The 21,503-nt window shown below is 37.4% G+C and overlaps 4 protein-coding genes across 4 annotated transcripts; 2 read left to right on the plus strand and 2 right to left on the minus strand.

Moving 5' to 3' along the window:
- Positions 1-850: 850 nt before the first annotated feature.
- LOC144435556 (uncharacterized) lies at positions 851-3,819 on the plus strand. The gene is made up of 6 exons (XM_078124143.1): positions 851-1,125; positions 1,465-1,642; positions 1,816-1,959; positions 2,168-2,497; positions 2,665-2,941; positions 3,131-3,819. The coding sequence occupies exons 1-6, from the start codon at positions 991-993 to the stop codon at positions 3,477-3,479; spliced, it is 1,413 nt and encodes a 470-aa protein (XP_077980269.1). The 5' UTR covers positions 851-990; the 3' UTR covers positions 3,480-3,819.
- A 2,217-nt stretch (positions 3,820-6,036) lies between these two features.
- On the plus strand, positions 6,037-9,239 carry LOC144435048 (uncharacterized). The gene is made up of 6 exons (XM_078123590.1): positions 6,037-6,260; positions 6,584-6,761; positions 6,956-7,105; positions 7,436-7,765; positions 7,925-8,201; positions 8,396-9,239. Exons 1-6 carry the CDS (start codon positions 6,126-6,128, stop codon positions 8,739-8,741), a joined length of 1,416 nt encoding a protein of 471 aa, XP_077979716.1. The 5' UTR covers positions 6,037-6,125; the 3' UTR covers positions 8,742-9,239.
- LOC144435047 (putative ribosomal protein S6 kinase alpha-1) lies at positions 7,812-15,268 on the minus strand. The gene is made up of 5 exons (XM_078123589.1): positions 15,218-15,268; positions 12,275-14,232; positions 11,597-11,804; positions 10,226-10,344; positions 7,812-8,288 (listed from the first exon to the last, which is right to left on the minus strand). Exons 2-4 carry the CDS (start codon positions 14,202-14,204, stop codon positions 10,296-10,298), a joined length of 2,187 nt encoding a protein of 728 aa, XP_077979715.1. The 5' UTR covers positions 14,205-14,232; positions 15,218-15,268; the 3' UTR covers positions 7,812-8,288; positions 10,226-10,295.
- A 1,818-nt stretch (positions 15,269-17,086) lies between these two features.
- Positions 17,087-19,760, minus strand: LOC144434889 (apolipoprotein D-like). The gene is made up of 4 exons (XM_078123406.1): positions 19,638-19,760; positions 18,736-18,799; positions 17,786-17,950; positions 17,087-17,322 (listed from the first exon to the last, which is right to left on the minus strand). The coding sequence occupies exons 1-4, from the start codon at positions 19,758-19,760 to the stop codon at positions 17,087-17,089; spliced, it is 588 nt and encodes a 195-aa protein (XP_077979532.1).
- Positions 19,761-21,503: the final 1,743 nt, after the last annotated feature.

Here is a 21,503-nt window from a genome sequence, read left to right on the forward strand (position 1 = left end):
AAACGTTTCGAAGGTTTGTTGTGATCGTCCTAGCCTACCCATAGTCTTGAAGGACTAATGTTACTACCTCTTTTCAGCTACGCTAATTGCAATTCTGATTTTTTTAAAAATTCAGTCGTGCCCAATGCGTCCCCAATTCGTTACGATAGTCGAAATAGTAGTACATGTAGTATGGTATAGCGTTAGTCTTTTATGGCTACGGATAGAATGTGATCGTCTTTGTTTGTAAACAGGATAACCCTTTTCAGATTGCTGTAACTTAGTGACTTCAAATTATTTATACTGCATTTTATTGAGATATTCGAACGAAACACAACTGAGAAATAGATATTGTGTATATTTATACTTCATATGATATTTCTTTTGCAATTTGAATTGATTCTCAAACGTCTTTGAACTTTTAAAATTGAAATGAGGATATTGGAATTGTTGATTGACACATGTCATTTTATGATTAACTAACATTTATATTATAATGTGTAACGTTCATCCAATTTTCATGGCAACAAATACTTGTAATACTAACATCAAGCAAATTGATGATAAGCTGTATAAATCATAATGCTATGGAATCACACTGTGTTAACTTGGCATCACTGTCTGTTCGCGGATCTTATAAACACAGATACATGCTATGGTACAACGTTGTAATAGTACAATCAAGTAGTCTAGGGTGGAAAGGTCGCGATACAAGTTCTGACTTGTCGTGCGATGACGTATTGCAAAATAGCGCCCTCTGCGAGCAGGGCATGTTTCTACATGATCCGTATGCTGTAGTGCCATTGGACGCCACTATCTATATATAGCGTAGACTATCACTACGTCATGACACGGCTACTTTAAACACAATAGATGCATACAATATATAAAGCGAAGTGCGACAGTACATTCAATCAAAACATTGGCGACTACAGGCTGAGACCAGTGCAGAAAGAGTCGAACAGCAAATTACTGAACAAATTTGTACGGTGTACTATATAATTAGTAAATATGCCAGGCACAATCGACGTTCCCGACTTTGTTCCACAACCATTGCTGAAACACCACGATGCTAGTATACTAGATTTAGCGTTCGTGATGGATTGTACCAGCAGTATGGGTAGCTGGATAGAGGAGGCAAAAAAGGTGCGAATAAATGAAAGACAATATAATTTTTTTTACTTAGAACATTTTCGTTTGGTAATAATCAATTACAGAGTTCAGTAAGGAAATATGAATATTTCGTGGATGCGCAATTTGTAACTAATATAACGACTATACATGTATAGAAGGGGCCAAGAGGGCAATGAAGATCGTAGAACTTCTAAAATTGAAAACGAAAGAATTATGAGAAGGACCGATGACGTCATGGTAGCAGCGTCAACAACTTAAATGCAGTATTGTACGTGTTAAAGCAATCATGGCTTTATGATCACCATGATTTAACAAAACTGTATTTTTTTTTTATTTTCTCGATAACAACAGAGTATCCAAAGTATTGTAGAGGAAATCGTTGCCAAGGAGATGTCTGATATTCATCTAGGATTGGTTGAATACAGAGACCACCCTCCAGAAGATAGAACCTTTGTAACACAAGTATTAGACTTCACTCCATCCTTGAAAACGATGCAGAAGAAAATGGATGAAATGGCTGCTAGAGGAGGTACGTATATGCAGTTTTTTTGTCATCTACAGGTCATCTGTTCTTCAAGTACAGTCAGGGGATGTATAGCATTGTCACTATTGAAATAACACTCCACCTTCAAGCCTATTAAAGTACAAGATTTAGAGTCCCAAGACATCACTAATAGAGTTTTTATTGATGTAAAATTTTAGGTGGTGACGGTCCAGAAGCTGTGGCTGATGGGCTTTTTGAAGCCTTGAATTTGAAATGGCGCCCCCAGGCGACGAAAGTATGTGTTCTGATCGCAGATGCCCCTCCACATGGATTAGCTGAATCTGGTGATGGATTTCCAAAAGGTAAGTTTTCGCTAATAATAACACCAGCTACATTTCCACAACTTTCCAATATTTTATTTCATTTCGAAATTGGCACTATGAATATTATTAGTATTGGAAATGAGAACCTACGATTTCAGTTGAAAACGTCAACAATTTATAATTATCGATTGTAAGATTATTTTTTCTTTTCCTGTAATAATAATTTTTTCCACTTCAAATGTTTCAGGTTGTCCAGATGGTCACGATCCAATGAAAATCGTGCGTGAAATGGCAGAGAAGAATATCACTTTATACAGTGTAGTGTGTGGATCCTACGCTGAAGGCTTCAAAGATTTCTTTATGGCTATTGCTCACCTGACTGGAGGTCAATACGTGTCAATAAAAGATGCTAAACTATTGTCAAAGGTCATCATAGGGGGCGCTAGAGAAGAGATGTCACTGCAACAATTGATGGATGAAGTTAATCATGAAGTGATACAAGAATATCGTGTAAGAGGAGGAAGAGTTGATGAGGATGCCATGGCAACCAGAGTTGAAACTGCCCTCAAAAAGAGAAGTAAGTTTTTACTTCAAATTCACATATAGTTAATGTCACCAATTGAACAATATAGTCGAAAATTTCAGGTATATTTTATTCAAGTTTGTATTTGGAACAAAGTTTTAATAAATTCAATACTAAAAGACAAAATAATTGACTCATAAACTTTTCCTTTTTTGCCACAGAACGAACTGCCAAAACGATGACTGGTGCTGTCAGCGATTTACCCGAAGTATCAGAGAGGTCCAAGAGAATTGCAGTGTTAAAAAGTATGGCAGACGTTCGCAGTGAATTGGCAAAACCAGAAACAAGTGTAACAGCGACCCCAACGATAACTCCACCAAAAACAAGCCATAGAAAGAGGAAAATAGATGACACAAAAACTACCACTTCACCTTCCAAGAAAATGACTACATTCAGTGGTTCGGCAAAAAGAAGACATATGTCCTCATCTTCAGATAGGTAAGAGAATTTTTCGACATATGAGCCATTTTTTTCCAGGATTCATAACTTATATATTGTGACGGACCTCCTCCTTTCATTGACAATAACTGAAAATGATTACCAAAATGTAACATGAGTGGTTATCAATAAAAAATCTTGAGAAATTATCTAAAGTAATGATAACATTTTCTTCTCTCCAATTTCCAGTGATGATGACATCGCCCAGACAAGAGCACGTTCTAGGTGTCCAGTGACTGGAATCTGTTCAGTTTGTAGTCCGTCTACGTCACCACGTTCCTGCTGTTCAAGGGCGTCGACGGGAAGAAAATCTACACCACCGCCATCACTGCCAGTATCTCCAGTTACGAGTACACCTAAAAAGGCTGCTGTTTCCAGATCTCCGAGGAAATCAAGTCTTGCTTCCAAACCCACAACTTCAAAAACGGTCACTTTTGATGGTGACATCGCAGTTGACGAAAGTACAGAAGTTTCAACGAAACAAGTTCGACGCTTGGTGAAAAAATCAATCGCTGTCAACAAGTTGAGAAAGGCGTGATGATGTGATCGATAGTGTAAGGAAAGACATTTGAACTGGTCGTAGAATTGACCATGCCATTACATGTTTATATCTGACTGCAAATTCGAATATAACACCGCTAGGAGAAACAAACTTTGTCAGTCAGTTTCACAAAACATCCAAGTTTATAACTGAATGATACGCATAAATGCCAATATGTAATATTTTCAAGTACAAGCGTTGTTTGTGACATTTTCAATGTTGAATTGAATATTTGTATTTTTAAAGATTTGAATGAAACCCGTGGATTGTTATTATTGAATTTTGATGCAAGAGGCATGATCTCTTGGGATATTTATTATGGCATTTCTATTGTGTTTATATATATTTAATATGTTTACTTTTATTGAATGTTTATGTATAATTATGATGTACATAATACTTTCTATTGTATGTGATAATTCGAAATAAACATTATTTCCATTATGTTAAAGTTTAAACTTTGAGATATAATTGTCTGTTATTTAATTTAAAGTCAGACCAACATACATGTACAACATCAAAGTTTGTCATATCTTATTTGATAAATAGTGGGAAAGCCCTAATTAAAGTTTTATCTCAAACTGAAAGTAATAAAAATATAGTTTTGGTTTTTGGGGGCCAGAATAGTCTAGATAAATCGAAAACTATATATATATAACCCGGTGAGTATCAATCTGCTAAGACAGTGCTCTATACCGCAGTGGCAGAGCGTAATAGTTTTGGTAGTACTGGAACTCTTTCTTGGTTGTAACTCGGAGTTTCACGCATAGTGCGATCATCAGACAACTCTGTCTGTTGATCTGTTGTCTGATGATCGCACTATGCGTGAAACTCCGAGTTACAACCAAGAAAGAGTTCCAGTACTACCAAAACTATATATATATATATATATATATATATATATATATATATATATATATATATATATATATATATATATATATATATATATATATATATATATATATATATATATAGTTGAAACTCTTTCTTGGTTGTAACTCGGAGTTTCATGCATAGTGCGATCATCAGACAAACTATTACGCTCTGCCACTGCGGTATAGAGCACTGTCTTAGCAGATTGATACTCACCGAGTTATATATATATATATATATATATATATATATACTTAATTCAAAAGAATAAGGATGTAATAAGTCCTTATTCTTTTGAATTAAGTCTATAGAGCTCTGCTGCTAATATTTACATCGAGCACTGTTCTCTCCAGCGAGACACTTACATTCATATGAATATATGTATATATGTACGTATTATATTATGTTCAAATTATTTGTATTCTTTTTGTGATAAAAACCAAAAACTTCAAATTAATCTGTAAAAGACTAGGATTCATCAAACCATGTCAGTTCAGTTAAGCCTACCTGACGATGTCAGACCTTTATAGCCTGTCTACAGCTCCTTGCTTTGAACATGTCGAATTGTCAACAACCTTAATTCCCTACACCGATGCATAGAAGAGTGCCCTCAACGGTTAATCTTTCAGTCTACCCCAGACAATGAACTTTTAATACCGTACCAAAGTTCTCCAGCTATCTCACCTTTTAGACAATATATCATCTTTATAGTTTATGCCTTGTAAACTATTCATTTTAATTTTTTACGGTCTGTCTTTAGTGAAAACGTTTCGAAGGTTTGTTGTGATCGTCCTAGCCTACCCATAGTCTTGAAGGACTAATGTTACTACCGCTTTTCAGCTACGCTATTTGCCATTCTGATTTTTTTAAAAATTCAGTCGTGCCCAATGCGTCCCCAATCCGTTACGATAGTCGAAATACTAGTACATGTAGTATGGTATAGCGTTAGTCTATTATGGTTATGGATAGACTGTGATCGTCCTTGTTCGCGATCGTAAACAGGATAACCCTTTTCAGATTGCTGTAACTTAGGGACTTCACAAATTATTTATACTGCATTATGGAAATATTCGAACGAAAAACAACTGAGAAATACATATTGTGTATATCTATTCTTCATATGATATTTCTTTTGCAATTTGAATTGATTCTCAAACGTCTTTGCACTTTTAAAATTGAAATGAGGATATTGGAATTGTTGATTGACACATGTCATTTTTATGATTAACTAACATTTATATTATAATGTGTAACGTTCATCCAATTTCCATGGCAACAAATACTTGTAATACTAACATCAAGCAAATTGATGATAAGCTGTATAAATCATAATGCTATGGAATCACACTGTGTTAACTTGGCATCACTGTCTGTTCACTGATCTTATAAACACAGATACATGCTATGGTACAACGTTGTAATAGTACAATCAAGTAGTATAGGGTGGAAAGGTCGTGATACAAGTTCTAACTTGTTGTGCGATGACGTATTGCAAAATAGCGCCCTCTACGAGCAGGGCATGTTTCTACATGATCCGTATGCTGTAGTGCCATTGGACGCCACTATCTATATATAGCGTAGACTATCACTACGTCATGACACGGCTACTTTAAACACAATAGATGCATACAATATATAAAGCGCGAAGTGCGACAGTACATTCAATCAAAACATTGGCGACTACAGGCTGAGACCAGTGCAGAAAGAGTCGAACAGCAAATTTCTGAACAAATTTGTACGGTGTACTATAATATATAATTAGTAAATATGCCAGGCACAATCGACGTTCCCGACTTTGTTCCACAACCATTGCTGAAACACCACGATGCTAGTATACTAGATTTAGCGTTCGTGATGGATTGTACCAGCAGTATGGGTAGCTGGATAAAGGAGGCAAAAAAGGTGTGAATGAATGAAAGACAATATAATTTTTTTTTACTTAGAACATTTTCGTTTCGTAATAATCAATTACAGAGTTCAGTAAGTAAATATGAATATTTCGTGGATGCGCAATTTGTAACTAATATAACGACTATACATGTATAGCCAAGAGGGCAATGAAGATCATAGAACTTCTAAAATTGAAAACGAAAGAATTATGAGAAGGACCGATGAGGCCATGGTAGCAGCGTCAACAATGCAGTTCTGTTCCTGTTTAAGCATGGCTTTATGATCACCATGATTTAACAAAAATGTTTGTTTTTTTATTTTCTCGATAACAACAGAGTATCCAAAGTATTGTAGAGGAAATCGTTGCGAAGGAGATGTCTGATATTCATCTGGGATTGGTTGAATATAGAGACCACCCTCCGGAAGACAGAACTTTTGTAACACAGGTATTAGACTTCACTCCATCTTTGAAAACGATGCAGAAGAAAATGAATCAAATGTCTGCTAGCGGAGGTACGTATAAGTCATGTAACGCAGGTTTTTTTGTCATCTACGTACAGGTCATCTGTTCTTCAAGTACAGTCAGGGGGCGGGGGATGTAGTATCGTCAATATTAAAAGCGACTCTCCAACTTCAAGCCTATTAAAGTACAAGATTTAGAGTCCCAAGGCATCACTAATTGAGTTTTTATTGATGTAATATTTTAGGTGGTGACGGTCCAGAAGCTGTGGCTGATGGACTTTTTGAAGCCCTGAATTTGAAATGGCGCCCCCAGGCGACGAAAGTATGTGTTTTGATCGCAGATGCCCCTCCACATGGTTTAACTGCAACCGTCCACAGGGATGGATTTCCAGAAGGTAAGTCAAATGTTTGCTAACAGAAACTTTGAAACACTAGCCTGTTTACGGTGCTTTTATTTTACGGTATGTTCCGTTCAGTAAGATCTGAGAGATTGAACGGAATATACCGTAAGCGCCGTAAACAGGTTATTGAACCATTTTATGATATACATGAACTTTCGAATATGTACAACTGTGAATAATATTTTGGAAAAATTAAAACAATAGATATTATTTGAAAATGAAATATATGATTTGAGCTGAAAAGTTTATATCATTAATTAATTGCGGACGACTGTTTTCTTGTTTTTCTTCAATTAATTTTCCCCACTTCGAATGATGTTTCAGGTTGCCCAGATGGTCACGATCCCATGAAAATCGTGCGTGAAATGGCAGAGAAAAACATCACTTTATACAGTGTAGTGTGTGGATCCTATGCTGAAGGCTTCAAAGATTTCTTTATGGCCATTGCTCACCTGACTGGAGGTCAATACGTATCTTTAAAAGATGCTAAACTATTGTCAAAGGTCATCATAGGGGGCGCTAGAGAAGAGATGTCACTGCAACAATTGATGGATGAAGTTAACAATGAAGTGATACAAGAATATCGTGTAAGAGGAGGACGAGTTGATGAGGATGCCATGGCAACCAGAGTTGAAACTGCTCTTAAAAAGAGAAGTAAGTTTGATATTAATCCATTTTTATTTCAATTCACTCTTGGTCATGTCATCAATTCAACAATATTCAGGATTGTTCAAAATGACGGATACTATAACATGTATAATATCACTGAAAGACAAAATAATTGACTCATAAACCTTTCCTTGTTTGTCTTAGAAAGAACTGCCAAAACCATGACTGGTACTGTCAGCGATTTACCCGAAGTTTCCGAGAGGTCCAAGAGAATTGCAGAGTTAAAAAGTATGGCAGATGTTCGTAGTGAATTGGCAAAACCAGAAACAAGTGTAACAGCGACCCCAACGACAACTCCACCAAAAACAAGCCATAGAAAGAGAAAATTAGATGACACAAAAACTACCACTTCACCTCCCAAGAAAAGAACTGCATTCAGTGGTTCGGCAAAAAGAAGACACATGTCCTCATCTTCAGATAGGTAAGAGAATTTTTCGACGTGTCAGCCATTTTTTCCAGGATTCATTGTCTATAAGTTGTGACGAACTTCCCCTACAGTCAGCAGTAACTGAAAATGATTACCAAAATGTAACATAACATGAGTGGTTATCAATAAAAATCTTGAAAAAAAATGATCTAAAGTAATGATAACATTTTCTTCTCTCCAATTTCCAGTGATGATGACATCGCCCAGACAAGAGCACGTTCTAAGTGTCCAGTGACAGGCATCTGTACAGTGTGTAGTCCGTCCTTGTCATCACGTTCCTGCTGTTCAAGGGCATCTGGAAGAAAATCTCCATCACCGCCATCACTGCCAGTATCTCCAGTTACGAGTACACCTAAAAAGACCACTGTGTCAAGATCTCCGAGGAAATCAAGTCTTGCTTCCAAACCCACGACTTCAAAAACTGCCACTTTTGATGGTGACATCGCAGTTGACGAAAGTACAGAAGTTTCAACGAAACAAGTTCGACGCTTGGTGAAGAAATCAATTGCTGTCAACAAGTTGAGAAGAGCGTAATACTCCCTACTGGGAATACACGTTTGAACAGTCTGATAACAACAACAAATCTATAAACATTTTGGACTGTCACAAGTTAGAATAAGTTTACAATGTGGAGATGTACAACAAAAACGATATATTTTATGTTCATGCATAACAAAACACTTTTGCAATATTGTTTTCATTTTAATTCATTATACAATCATGTAGACTAGCATATTAGTTTAGAGGTGACGATTCGTTCTCTTACTTGGTTTCATTTCCTACGGTTTCCATTTTTGAAAAGAATGTTATTTTATTGGATTTTTTGTAGTACCTGAAGTTGGACTTTTTGTTATTCTTTCACCTGAGAAAACACATGCGTTTTCGTATACATTAAAGTATATATTTAGCATCTTGTATGTATATAGTTAACACGTGACTTCATTACATGTAATCACGCTCTGCACACTGTGCTCAATTTATGCTATACACAACATAATTGTTGTTTGCAAACATTCGAAATAAACATAAATTGTATTTATTGAACTTTAAAACATTGTGATCGTGTCTGATTTCAAGTCATCGGATTAGGATTGGTTGATTTAAAATAGAAGCACAACATTCATCGTTAGAAAGATATGTTAGCACGTAACCTGGCAAAATGCGTCTATGAAGCATTTGTATTGCGCAAGGAAGCTGTCCCAGGGATCTGTAATAGCCAAGTTTTCCTTTGAGTGGTTTATTTATCTATTTATTTATTTGATATGTGTCATTTTCTTTGTTATGGGCCTGTGGCCAAAGGCAATAAAACATATACACAATGAAACAAAAAGTCAAGGATTTTCATACCACGCAAAGATATCTTATTTGTTCTTATAGACTATTAGTTGTTGTGCCATGTTCAAATAACTGTGTTCATGACATTATAAATAAATCATAACCACGTCCCCGCCACTTCTCAGTCAACTCCACATGTGTGTTAAGTTAAACCGAGTCACCAAAATTGGAATGTTGACACAATGATGTTGGAATACTCCTTAAAGGAAGAATGCTAAATGCACACAATACCAGGGTTTAAAAGTCTCTATCGGATTTTGAACAACAAGTACCGGTGGTTATGTAAAATTAAAACACTACTTAAATAGGTGTCCAACTTACGCGGTCGAGACATGTTTCCAATACAGTGACCCCGTGACCTTAGCATCTAGTACAAGTAAAACAAGCTAAACATAGTAGTGACGTCATAGGTTAAGCATGTCAAATCTACACGTCCTGAATGGAAAAGAAAGGTTGAGCTAAGAGGTATGTGACCGTATTCAAACGTGCCAAATCAGACATACTAAGACTTGCTACAGCTGATAAAATACACACCAGACCCGGATCGACGTTCTTGCTAGAACGAAAACAACCACTTCATCAATAACATATTATTCGCCATCAGTTCAAATGGCTTGTGTAATCGGCGTATCCGACTCTAGATTTAACCTTCGTTAGCTTGATTGACTTGTACTAGGACACACCTTTGCTTCGAATCTTGCCCAAGGATTCCATAACAACAATGAACATGATGAAGATCCTTGATTACAACCACTATAGAGATATATGGTTATTCCCCTTTGGCCAATTCGGGACATACATACTGTAAGAGATCAAAATAAGGAAAAGTTGATACTAGAATCAATTATGATAGCAGTTAATGAATATACAAAATGGTAATGTGTAAGTATAGGTTTGAAGTGGACGTCGATATCTCGTCAACGATGAATTGGAACCCTCTGAGATTCAGAAAAAAGGCAAACTTCACATTAAAAATATACATGTCATTTCACAAAGAAATATATTACTTAGGGAGAAAATTAACATCTGCTGTCACAGTACAAGACACTCATATATTATTTGTAAATTTGAAGTGTGTCTCTGCATCGAATATTCCAGAGCATGGAGTAAATTGCTAATTGACACTGAATGTGGCCGTCAAGATAATAGGTTACTAGTAATCATCAGAAAACTTATTGGTGTAGAAAATTCAATCATGAACCCATGGAGAAAATACTGAAGTTATTGTGCAAATGTCAATTTAAGATGAAGGTCAAGTCAAAAGTAAGTGCTTATCTTGAAAGCTTACTTCTATAAACACGATTCAGACATTTGAATGGTGTCTCTAGGTACAAAATTTTCAAAGTTATCGAGTGAAGATGAAGGTTGGGGGTCAAGGTTTTAAAGAATGTTAATCTTTGGTAATATGTGTAGACACTTGAATAGAGTCTGTGTTGTATTCACGTTTTATGGTTGAAAGACAATTTTGACCTTGAAGATGGAGGTCAAGGTTAAAGTCAAGAGCTCATTTGAAAGCCGACGTTGATAATGTGGGGTAAACACTTACATGGTGTCTGTATGGCCATTTTGCCATAAATGGTTGTCGGTGGCCGAGCGGTTAGCTCGTACGCCTCTTACCTCTTCAGCCTGGGTTCGAACCCGCCAGGTGTCATCTCTCGTAGGTTGAACCAGATCGTATAAACAGATCTGTTTATACGTCCCTGGTTGAACTTACCACGCTGTAAGTAAGAAGAGTGTCGGTCAGTTTGACTCTACCGAACAACGCAGGTTTTCCCCGGGTACTCCGGGGTCCTCCTGCATTAACACTGAACTTTCCTCCTGTTATTGGGCAATGCCTGTTGGATGGTTAATGAATAAATAATTAAGATAAATGTCAAGGTGACGTGCTTATATACTGGTTAAAATTGAGCTCGTAGATTGATGTCAGAGATATGGCTGACTATGGACGGACACACACACACACACGCATGGATTGACAGACAGACGTGGGTCATTTCTAGCCCCTCTGGGCTGCGCCCGTTGGAGCTATCAAAAATATAACGATTAATACTTACATAACTCCGACAACCGTCCAGAAACAGAGGGACGCTAGTAAAATGACAAATGTTTTACAATTACATCCAAATACGTCATCACCAATACTTGGTGACTCTGAACAACAGCAGCAGCAACAACAGATGCAGGGTGCACACACTACCAGACCACACAACTTGAGAATCTCTTTACACACAGAGCAACCTCTGCATCGACCTTCTCTTTGGCCTGAAGAAAGACGCCAAAACAATATATAGTTTAAAATATATAATGGTAAGTTTTTACTTCGGATACACGAAATAAAACTTGTATCCAGACTGTATGACATGTATACTGTTCGCACAACAGGATTCAAATTATACACAAGTCATATTGGTGGTAAACATTTTTGCATGTTCATCTAATCAAAGTGAACATGTGCATGGTATGAGTTACTGTCTATCGTCTATCTAAAGTGCTCTAAAATACTTCATTTTATAATTACCTTCCTTAAAGATATGCACTGCTATAGATTTGTCTGTCTGTCTGTCTGTCTGTCTGTATGTCTGTCTGTCTGTCTGTCTTTGTGTGTGTCTGTCTGTCTGTCTGTCTGTCTGTCTGTCTGTCTGTCTGTCTGTCTGTATGTCTGTCTGTCTGTCTGTCTGTCTGTCGACATAATATCTCAAAAGTGGCCTAGAGGACTGTGCACTGACACATACCTTGGTCATGTTCCCAGGGAGTTCGTGAGGGCGCACCTCGTTCGACACCATGGCTAGTTCTTTGATGCTGTTCTGGATGTACCGTTGTAGCTTTCTTTGTTCTGCATAACAGTGTTGGTTTTGGTTCTATAGCACTCTTGAATACAGAATGGACTTGTTTCGCTGTTGGTCTTTTCTTGTGGCTTCGTCTCATCATTTTGTTGATGATAATGCGTATGTTGTTATGCCCGCACGGCACAGAAGGATCTAATTCCCTGTCTGAACAATTACTGTCCTCATGCAGTAGCTGACCAATAGATATGATAGCAGACGGGGAGTAGAACACAAACAACCCTTTACCAGTAGTCGTATCAAGTATATGGCGCTCCATCATGGCACAGCAAACCACTCCGAGAGAAAATATGTCTGCAGCCTTTGTGTATTGACGTCTATACACTTCGGGGGCAGTGTACAGAGCTTTGAATGTTTCCTCATCGCTGGGCATGTACAATCTTTCAAATAAGCTGGCAGGCCCTAATCCACTTGACTCCATTACTTTCGCCAAACCAAAATCGCTTACTTTAACAATGTGCTTAGTGCCTTGGCAAGTGAGCAGAATATTCTTAGGTTTTAGATCTCGGTGTACTACTTTATTCTGATGTAAATAGTCGATAGCATCGGCTATCTGCATCATGAAGGTGAAGTACACATGGTCGTGAGGTTGGCTGATGACGTACTGTTCCAGGTTTCCACCATCGCAGAACTCCATTGCCAAGCACAGTCTTGAACCCAGGGAATCTAAGAATGGTTCAGTGAACTTGACAATGTGATTATGTCGTTTTAGTGCAGTCAAAAGTAATAATTCCTGCATTGCAGTATTTACCATCTTTTCGCTGTTGTCACCGTATAACTGCACTGCTTTCACGGTATATCCGAGTCGATCACCTTGACGATGTCGCGCTTCAAATGTCTCACCGAAGACACCACTACCCAGCCTCCTAACGACGATGTATTCTCCGATCACTATTGGTTTGGGATGTACAACTTTGTAAAAGACATCATGGACCTCACTTGCTGTCGGCCTTGTGTCATCCCTTCGTGTGATCATTGTATTGAGCAGATTCCTTATGTTGTCATTTTTACACGCGGATTGTTTCAATTGTCTGTCTGGGTCCTGACGGTTTTCATGAAGGACAGCACCGATCAAACGTCCGCCTTTGGCAAAATCATAGAAGATCAGTAGTTGTTTTCCTTCACGTGTATCTAATATCAAACGTTCCAACATAGCACAACAAATCAACCCAAGTGAGAATATATCTGCCTTCTCTGTATAGAATCCGGTATACACCTCTGGGGCCATGAATGGCAACGTCCCAGCGATAGTATGGAATGCTAATTCGTTGAATCCTGATAGGCCAAACCTATTCGTACCCATTACTTTCGCAAGCCCAAAGTCGCCAACCTTTACCACGTGTTTGCCGCCTTCGATAGCGAGTAGAATATTCTCAGGTTTGAGATCTCGATGGACTATATTATTCTGATGAAGAAAGTTAATAGCATCTGCCATTTGCATCATGAAGGTGAAATAAACATCGTCATCTCGTGGTTGACTTATGACGTACCTTTCCAGATTTCCCCCTTGGCACAATTCCATCACCAAACACATTCTCTGGGGATTACTCGAAACATCTAGACATGGTTCGATAAACTTGACCGTGTATTTATACTCTCCAAGGGACATCAACATCACCAATTCTTTCCATGCCATTTCCGCCGTCTCTAGGTGCCTAAAGTCCATTACCACTGATTTCATAGCATATCGGTGGCCATTTCGGCGATGTTGCACTTCATAAACCACACCAAAGCCTCCTCTTCCGAGCTCTTTCAGAATGCTATACTCGTTGTACTTCATAATCAGTCTGTTGACATCAAGTACGCCCTCAACTGCCATTGTAAGTGTATATACTTCTTTGTACGACCTGAGGGAATATGAAAGTATGAAACAACAACGTCGTTTCTTTATTTGACAGTTTTAAATGAGGTGGTATTTACAAGTTTATCAAAAATGTCGGTTATTTTATTGCAAATGTCGGTTTATTACAACTGTCGGTTGAATTGTACAGTGGTGTCGGGACCCCCCCCCCCACCAGCGCCATCCGCACCATGTACCATGACAATATCAGGCATAAAATCTGCACAAAAATATTCTTAAAAGATTTTTGTATGTTCACCTTGACCTCGCTAACACTTTGATGTGTTTTTTTCACACTGAAAGTCAAACGCGGTTTGAAGTATTCTGTGACGTCACACCTTAGTTACTTTCGATACTTCCGTCTTGTCACAGACAATGGACTGTGTATGGTCTTGTGTAGCACTAATAAACTGTACGTGCACAGTGTAAACAAACGACAAATTCACGCCAATGATGCAAAAATGGACTAATATATGACTGATACTAAATGTACACAATGAAATCGAAAATAGGAAATTATGGGCAATATCTTTGGTATTTGACGTAGGGTTGGGAAGGGATGGGTATCTTTTCAATGTAGGCTGTAGCTTGTACAACAATTTGCCAAAGTTTGAACAAGTGTGACCTGACGACATGATAGTTGCACTTGTGGTTTAACGTTTAACGTATAATTAACTTTTAGAGGTTAGAAAAATCATCAATAAATTAGTGTCTTGATACATTTTATGATAATTGGGGTAACACATTTCAAATATTTACCCGTTACCGTGACAACCTTTAAACGATTTCTTCTCCAGGCCTAAACTTTTGACCTCACTTGTTGTCGTTACAGCGTACAGACGTGACGAAGTAAAAAGTGCAGAGAGCGTATAATAGATCTTCTTGTCGTGAATCAAACCACTTTTTATAGGGAATTCTGACTGTCATATTCTGATTTCAATATAAAACATTTCCCCCAATAGTAAGCTATACATACAATATTAAATACTCACAATGACACCTGTTTGCTGTATGCTGTTTCTTCAAAAGTGACGCAGTGCAGAAAGGGCTATACAAGAGGGTAGTGGGCGTAGAAATCCACGTCATTCATTACATTATTTACTATAAGGAGTTTAGGCTAGTGACATCACAGTGACAGAAATTTGAAATATTTCCAAGACGAACAGCGCCACAAGAAGAACTTCACTCGTAATCTACACACAGCCATGATAGTCTACATCACATCTTACAAGTGTCTGCTTTGCAGAGTCTGATTTAAATTCTGTCATAAGAAGAACTACACTTTCACACTCACTAATCTCATCCAGAATCTTACAATCAAGATTTGCAAAGTACAGTCTATGCATGCGCAATGTAACCGAACCCATTGCATTTTCCCCTCCTGACTGTCGCTTAGTAGCAGCATCATTGAAAATATAATAACATATACCAATGATAGAGGTATTTCGTACAGACAGTATGTTATTATAGCACTCGCAAGGTATATTTGGTGAAGACACTATTACCTCAGATAGCGTGTTCTTTGTCTGAGATATCACAGCAGTGTCGCAAGCCAGAGTATACTTTCTCTACTGCTGTTGATTCAATGAAATGTTTAATGTAATATGAGGGGCATTTGCTAAGTGCTGCCGTAAAGAGGCTAGTGTTTTACGACGATTCAGATAACACGAACTGTTTTTGGTATTGAAAGTGTTGTGCATGTTAACCTTGATTTATATGTATTATCACTTTACAGCTATAATACTAGACTCATGAATAGACATACAGTATCTCACTGAGCTGCATTTTTCGTGGGGAGGGGGTCGGGGTGGGATGGGTGAATTAATGATTCCTACAATCATAATCATGTTGCGTAGACTGTACATGTACTTTGCACAATACCATCACATTGATTGTAACAGTCAAGCCTTAACGTAGTCTCGACATTCACCACCGGGGCACTACTACGACTCAGACCACCTAACCGTCTGGGTGGTCTCGTGTCGTATAGTAGTAGTAGAGCCCGTAGAGGTGAGAGTCTGCAATGTAGCTTCAAAATTGAAGTGGGATGTATTTGTACTTCACTTTATAACCTTATGTAGAGGTCAAATTTAAACTTAAATAAGTCAGAAGTTATGAACTTTGCCCTCTCGACCTCAATCATCCGGTATTCAAAAGAAATCATGGCAAGGTGAATATGTATGCTATTTGATTTAACTTTTATTTGCTAGATGTTAAATGTTTTTACGACTAGTGTAATAAAAGAAATAAATGATGCTTTATGAAATTTATAATCACCAGTAACTGTTATGTAAATTAATACAATACAATACAATATGACAAATATCATCTGGGTTGCTATGATACAGGTTAAAAACATGGTTTGAATAATACAGTGGGAATCTAATTGAAATTGCACGCTAAATTGTGTACAATGCATTGCAAAGTGAAAATATAACCATGGCAACGTATAACATATACTAACTAAGTGTTCCAGCTACTATAATAATAGCATCGGTATGAACAAGTAATTTTTAAAATTATAATATAATTCGAGATGTCATTGATTATTATTGACGTAGTGATAGCTGGTTTTATACAAAGGAGTACATTGAAAAGAAACGTCTTCGGTTGTTTCGAGCGTCTTCAAGATACAAACTCTGTTACAATAGGTAATACATAGCGAATGTATGTAAAAGTCTTTTTATAATTATGAATTGTACCTAAAGTGGGGTAAATACGGACTTTGTTTTGGCTTGTTGAAAGGCTTGGTGAACCCAGTGGATCCTTGCATTTGATACAAATATACTAAGTTTAGCTACTTCTACATTTAAATAAACGGCATCCATATGCATGACACACAGAATGAGGTACAATGTGTCCTAGTCGTATATGCATTCAGGTGTATGCAGACTTTCTACGGGTCTGTTGAAAGGCTTGGTGAACCCATTGGCATCCAGCCAGCTTCTGACTTCATAGTCATATTTGAGACGGAATTCATCTACATCACGTGCCAAAACAAAGAGGAAGGCGGACAAATTGTCAGTGACGATTGCGTACTGGTACTCAAGACTGCCGTCAGCTTGTGTTTCTTTTGGTCCCAGTTTCACAACCCAATCTAAAAGAATGAATTGGAAGGAAATGTTAACTTTTTTAATTTACGTGGAGCTGTTCGATCTTATCTCAGCTCAATGGTGGTATGGGGTATTTTGTTCAAATCTTCAACAGGAGTAGTGAGGGATATTAGTTTTGTATACTATGATTCTGATCATGATAGGTAAGCTCCGCACAATGTCAGTTATACCAAAACATAATAAAACATATATCTATCAGAACAATCGGCTTTAATACTAGTCTAGATGCTAGACCCCGGGAAATTCCAAGGTGCTGTCTCTGCATTTCCCTAGCTGAGGACCAGAGGCACTTTAAGCTTGGTATTGTCATATTCGGCTTCGTGCAAGCGCAGAGCCGAGATCTTACTACAAGATTAACGCGGCAAATCTGTCGCAGTAATGTTGATAATTTTCGAAAGTGTATAAAAAATTACTACGAAAAGTCTACGAATCAACTACTGTACTTACACGGTGCCACGTCATCGAATCCTGACTGTAGATTGACAAGTAATTTTCCAGGATCGTATAAATCTGGTACAAATGCATAGCCATAGATAATGTCCAAATCACCGTTAGGTTCAAATAAAGTTTGTTTGTTCGTGACAGAAATAGTTCCGTTTGTGTTGAGACCGTCTGAAATAAAATTGTGATAACGAACAAGAAGTTATTGGTGCATTCATTCATATATAGAAGTCAAGGGTATTGCCGGAAAGCATTACTAGACATTAAATACCCATTACATTAAATGGGAAATAGCTATTACAAAATGCACAGTGTGTGATTACTTTGTGACCAGACAACACATTTGTCTGTCTACTGACTGATCATTGGTAACTGATAATAGATTCAGCCTGTAACGAAAGTATTATGAAAGGGATACTTGTACGTTTGCACGGTCTGTGGAAAACTAACGAAACGTGTATAGTTGACGTATTGTTACAGATACACGTAGTTCTATCACGTATTATTGGAGTGCGTCTAACAACTTTTTTTTCGGGTTCAGGATGCCATATTTATATCAGAAATCTCTTCATCTCCACTGGCAACCGTGACACTCAGCTGAGTCTGAGCATATACTGCCATTTTCTGGTCTATTTATACATTAATATGATAAGATATGCATGTATTACTCTTCCTGCGAACAGGGTACTGCTTAACTCAGATATACACATTTCTTCCTATGAGCCACTCACTACTAAGAGAAACACACGCTGTACTTACATATACATGTATAGCAGTATGGCAGACTCCATACTAAGAGCATGGAAGTAGGGGTTCTACTTCCATGCTAAGAGAAACACACGCTGTATTTACATATAGCAGTATGGCAGACTCCATACTAAGAGAAACACACGCTGTACTTACATATATAGCAGTATGGCAGACTCCATACTAAGAGAAACACACGCTGTACTTACATGTAGCAGTATGGCAGACTCCATTCTTTTCAAATGACTCATAAGAATATCTATTTGCATACATCTTATTGAAAAGAGAGAGAAAATATAAAACATGATATTAGTCTGAATGCTGTTTTCCAGAAAGTGTCAATCTGTGTTTCATTTTCTGGACTTCTATAAGTTTAGTTTGTTCATTTGATATTGGTTTATTTTTATTCAGTCCTTTAAAAAGGATTGAAGAACAGATGGTTGTGTTGAACTTGACGACGAAAGTTACCATGGATGGTTATCTTAGCTGTACACTGGACACAGTATGACAGAGGTAATTGAATATAAAAAATGAAGCTTAATAACCAAGAATGGGTTGTTATGGTAACCAATCAATTATGACATTATGTAATTCATACATTTTGTATGAATTTCTGATGAGAGCCACACTACAGTAATCGTTATGTTTACTATTGGAATTATTGGAATAATCAAGAATATTTCAATATTAAATTTCATATTTTCAAACGTTTCACTATTTTTAGTACCTTGAACAGTCAGAAATTCCATACTTTCATACTTATATAAAAAATACCTGCCAAAAAACTCCAGTTATCGTTACAGGATGTGTATTGTGGAATATATAAAATGATAGTCCTGAAAAAGTGAGGTCACTTCAGTTCCTCAAAAAACCGGGGCAAACTATTGACATTGCCTGAAGTTAGACATTCTCTTCGTGACTAGACGTGTATCATTTGCTAGTCTTAGAGTTTATAGTCATTGCAACACATTACATATCGAATTTACCAAGACCAGGAAAGAAGATGAGTTAAGTTATATACAGGTTATAATTATTTTCATGATATCCTTGTATCCCTTAGTTGGTTAAATTAGACTGACATAACAGTTTATGATACATTCAATATTCTCACCTGGTACCATCTTCCCAAGTAGGCGGGGAAATCAATTTCTCGGACGGTAGGTAGCGCCCTCTGTTGTGCCAGTGAAAACGTGCAACATAACGCCAAGACAACAAATGGTCTGAAGAATTCCATTTTGGGTCACTTATATGAAGTACAGTTGTTGCCAAAATGATTTTTTTTTTCAGTCAGGTCAAAGTTATATATATACCGAGAAAATGTTCGACACGGGGTTAGAAACGTGTCGAATATGAAATATTACGTAACTATGAATAAGGGAGTTAATAAATTTCATAAAGCCAGGTAGATTTATAGTCGATTATCGAATAATCTAAATATCGAGATAACTCTGCGAAATTAAAGCAACAGGTGGTTGGCGGCATCACAGGGATGGAACACAAACATTAAAACTTTACTCATTTTAGATCAGAATTTCACCATTTCGTTGGTATTCTCTTATGACATTCGTTTGTTTTCGGAGGCATATGATATGTGACTGTTTTATAAGGTGTAGACTTTCTCAAGAGAATAGGGCCAGGAAGTTTAGAGTTTAATTAAAACGCACTAGATAAAAAGATCGTTAAAACTTGTTTTGCAAAATCATGTACATGATAATATTTGTATTTGGATGGCAATCATAAACCAAAAAATCGAAACGTTGTTGTATTCATCATCAGATGAGAGATGTTTTAATTTCTACGAAAATATAATGTGTGTCAAAAGGAGACAACGGAAATTATCGTCCGACGGAAGAAGTGTAGTATACGACAGGCTAGAGAATGTTAAATCTTCAACACAATATCCACTTCGTGAGATTACAACATCCACTATTTCAAGTTCCAAATATTTATATATAGCTGTGAGAACCACTCCACCTGTTAAATCAGCTTTAAACGGTGATTATGTTATCTAGTAAGTAATTTATCTAATTCGTAAATAAAATCCCCTCTCTTCCGTCGTCTAGCTAGGGGGAGTCGGTCAGTCACAACCATTCATTTATTCATCCACCATACGTAAAACACATTATACTCATATCAAGAGAAACGTTTGGAAACTGTACACTGAGTAACCGTGTTATATATTCCCCTCTAGAAAATGGTTCATGGGGAAACTTGTGTAAAAATACTAATTTCTAATCTTGGTGAAAAATATACGGTTTGAGTAAAAAGGGTCACCAATGACGAATCAACGACTGCGTAGTCCGTTTATTACAATTTTCGCTCGTCGCACTTTCACTTATCACGATCGAATAGGGAACTTGCAAACCCGCCATGTTGATGTTGCGTCATGGGAAATGTAATAATAAATACTAATCAAATAGTATTGTAAACAATAATGTTACGTTGTTTTTAACCATAAATAATCAATTCATAGTCACCCTGACCATTGCGGGAGGTTTAGTTTATCGGTAGCTCCAGATTAGGTATTACGATAACCACAGATAATCCCACAATCCTTTGCGCCTGAGCAGGGTCAGTCTGGATTGCAAGTTCCCTATTCCGTTGAGCGAGATTTATAGGAGTATGCAAAATCGAATGAAACTGCAACGTTGTGTACGACAAGAGTAGACTAGGAAATAAGCCCACTCCACAAGAGACTCGTGCTGTGAACCCACTCCACAAAAGACTCGTGTTGTGAACCCACTCCACGAGAGACTCGTGTTGTGAACCCACTCCACAAAAGACTCGTGTTGTGAACCCACTCCACGAGAGACTCGTGTTGTGAACCCACTCCACAAAAGACTCGTGTTGTGAACCCACTCCACGAGAGACTCGTGTTGTGAACAGATCTTTGAAATTGAAAAGTTAAAGGTGGTGGCTTATTCGTATTCAAACACTTATAATAAACATTCATTAATTCTTCTCATCTTTAAAACAT

Source organism: Glandiceps talaboti, chromosome 5, assembly GCF_964340395.1.
Source record: "Glandiceps talaboti chromosome 5, keGlaTala1.1, whole genome shotgun sequence".
Classification (NCBI taxonomy): domain Eukaryota; kingdom Metazoa; phylum Hemichordata; class Enteropneusta; family Spengelidae; genus Glandiceps; species Glandiceps talaboti.

Bases quoted from the DNA above. Each gene is read 5' to 3' on its own strand.
- LOC144435556 (XM_078124143.1), top strand. From the start codon at position 991: ATGCCAGGCACAATCGACGTTCCCGACTTTGTTCCACAACCATTGCTG. The intron at 2,498-2,664 runs GTAAGTTTTTAC...TTTTTGCCACAG, and splicing joins AACTGCCCTCAAAAAGAGAA to AACGAACTGCCAAAACGATG. The intron at 2,942-3,130 runs GTAAGAGAATTT...TCCAATTTCCAG, and splicing joins ATGTCCTCATCTTCAGATAG to TGATGATGACATCGCCCAGA.
- LOC144435048 (XM_078123590.1), top strand. From the start codon at position 6,126: ATGCCAGGCACAATCGACGTTCCCGACTTTGTTCCACAACCATTGCTG. The intron at 6,261-6,583 runs GTGTGAATGAAT...CGATAACAACAG, and splicing joins GGATAAAGGAGGCAAAAAAG to AGTATCCAAAGTATTGTAGA. The intron at 6,762-6,955 runs GTACGTATAAGT...GTAATATTTTAG, and splicing joins TCAAATGTCTGCTAGCGGAG to GTGGTGACGGTCCAGAAGCT.
- LOC144435047 (XM_078123589.1), bottom strand. From the start codon at position 14,204: ATGGCAGTTGAGGGCGTACTTGATGTCAACAGACTGATTATGAAGTAC. The intron at 11,805-12,274 runs GTATGTGTCAGT...GTCTTTCTTCAG, and splicing joins TCCCTGGGAACATGACCAAG to GCCAAAGAGAAGGTCGATGC. The intron at 10,345-11,596 runs GTAAGTATTAAT...GATCTCTTACAG, and splicing joins TGGACGGTTGTCGGAGTTAT to TATGTATGTCCCGAATTGGC.
- LOC144434889 (XM_078123406.1), bottom strand. From the start codon at position 19,760: ATGGAATTCTTCAGACCATTTGTTGTCTTGGCGTTATGTTGCACGTTT. The intron at 17,951-18,735 runs GTAAGTACAGCG...ATTTTATTTCAG, and splicing joins AGTCTGCCATACTGCTACAT to ACGGTCTCAACACAAACGGA. The intron at 17,323-17,785 runs GTAAGTACAGTA...TCATTCTTTTAG, and splicing joins ATTCGATGACGTGGCACCGT to ATTGGGTTGTGAAACTGGGA.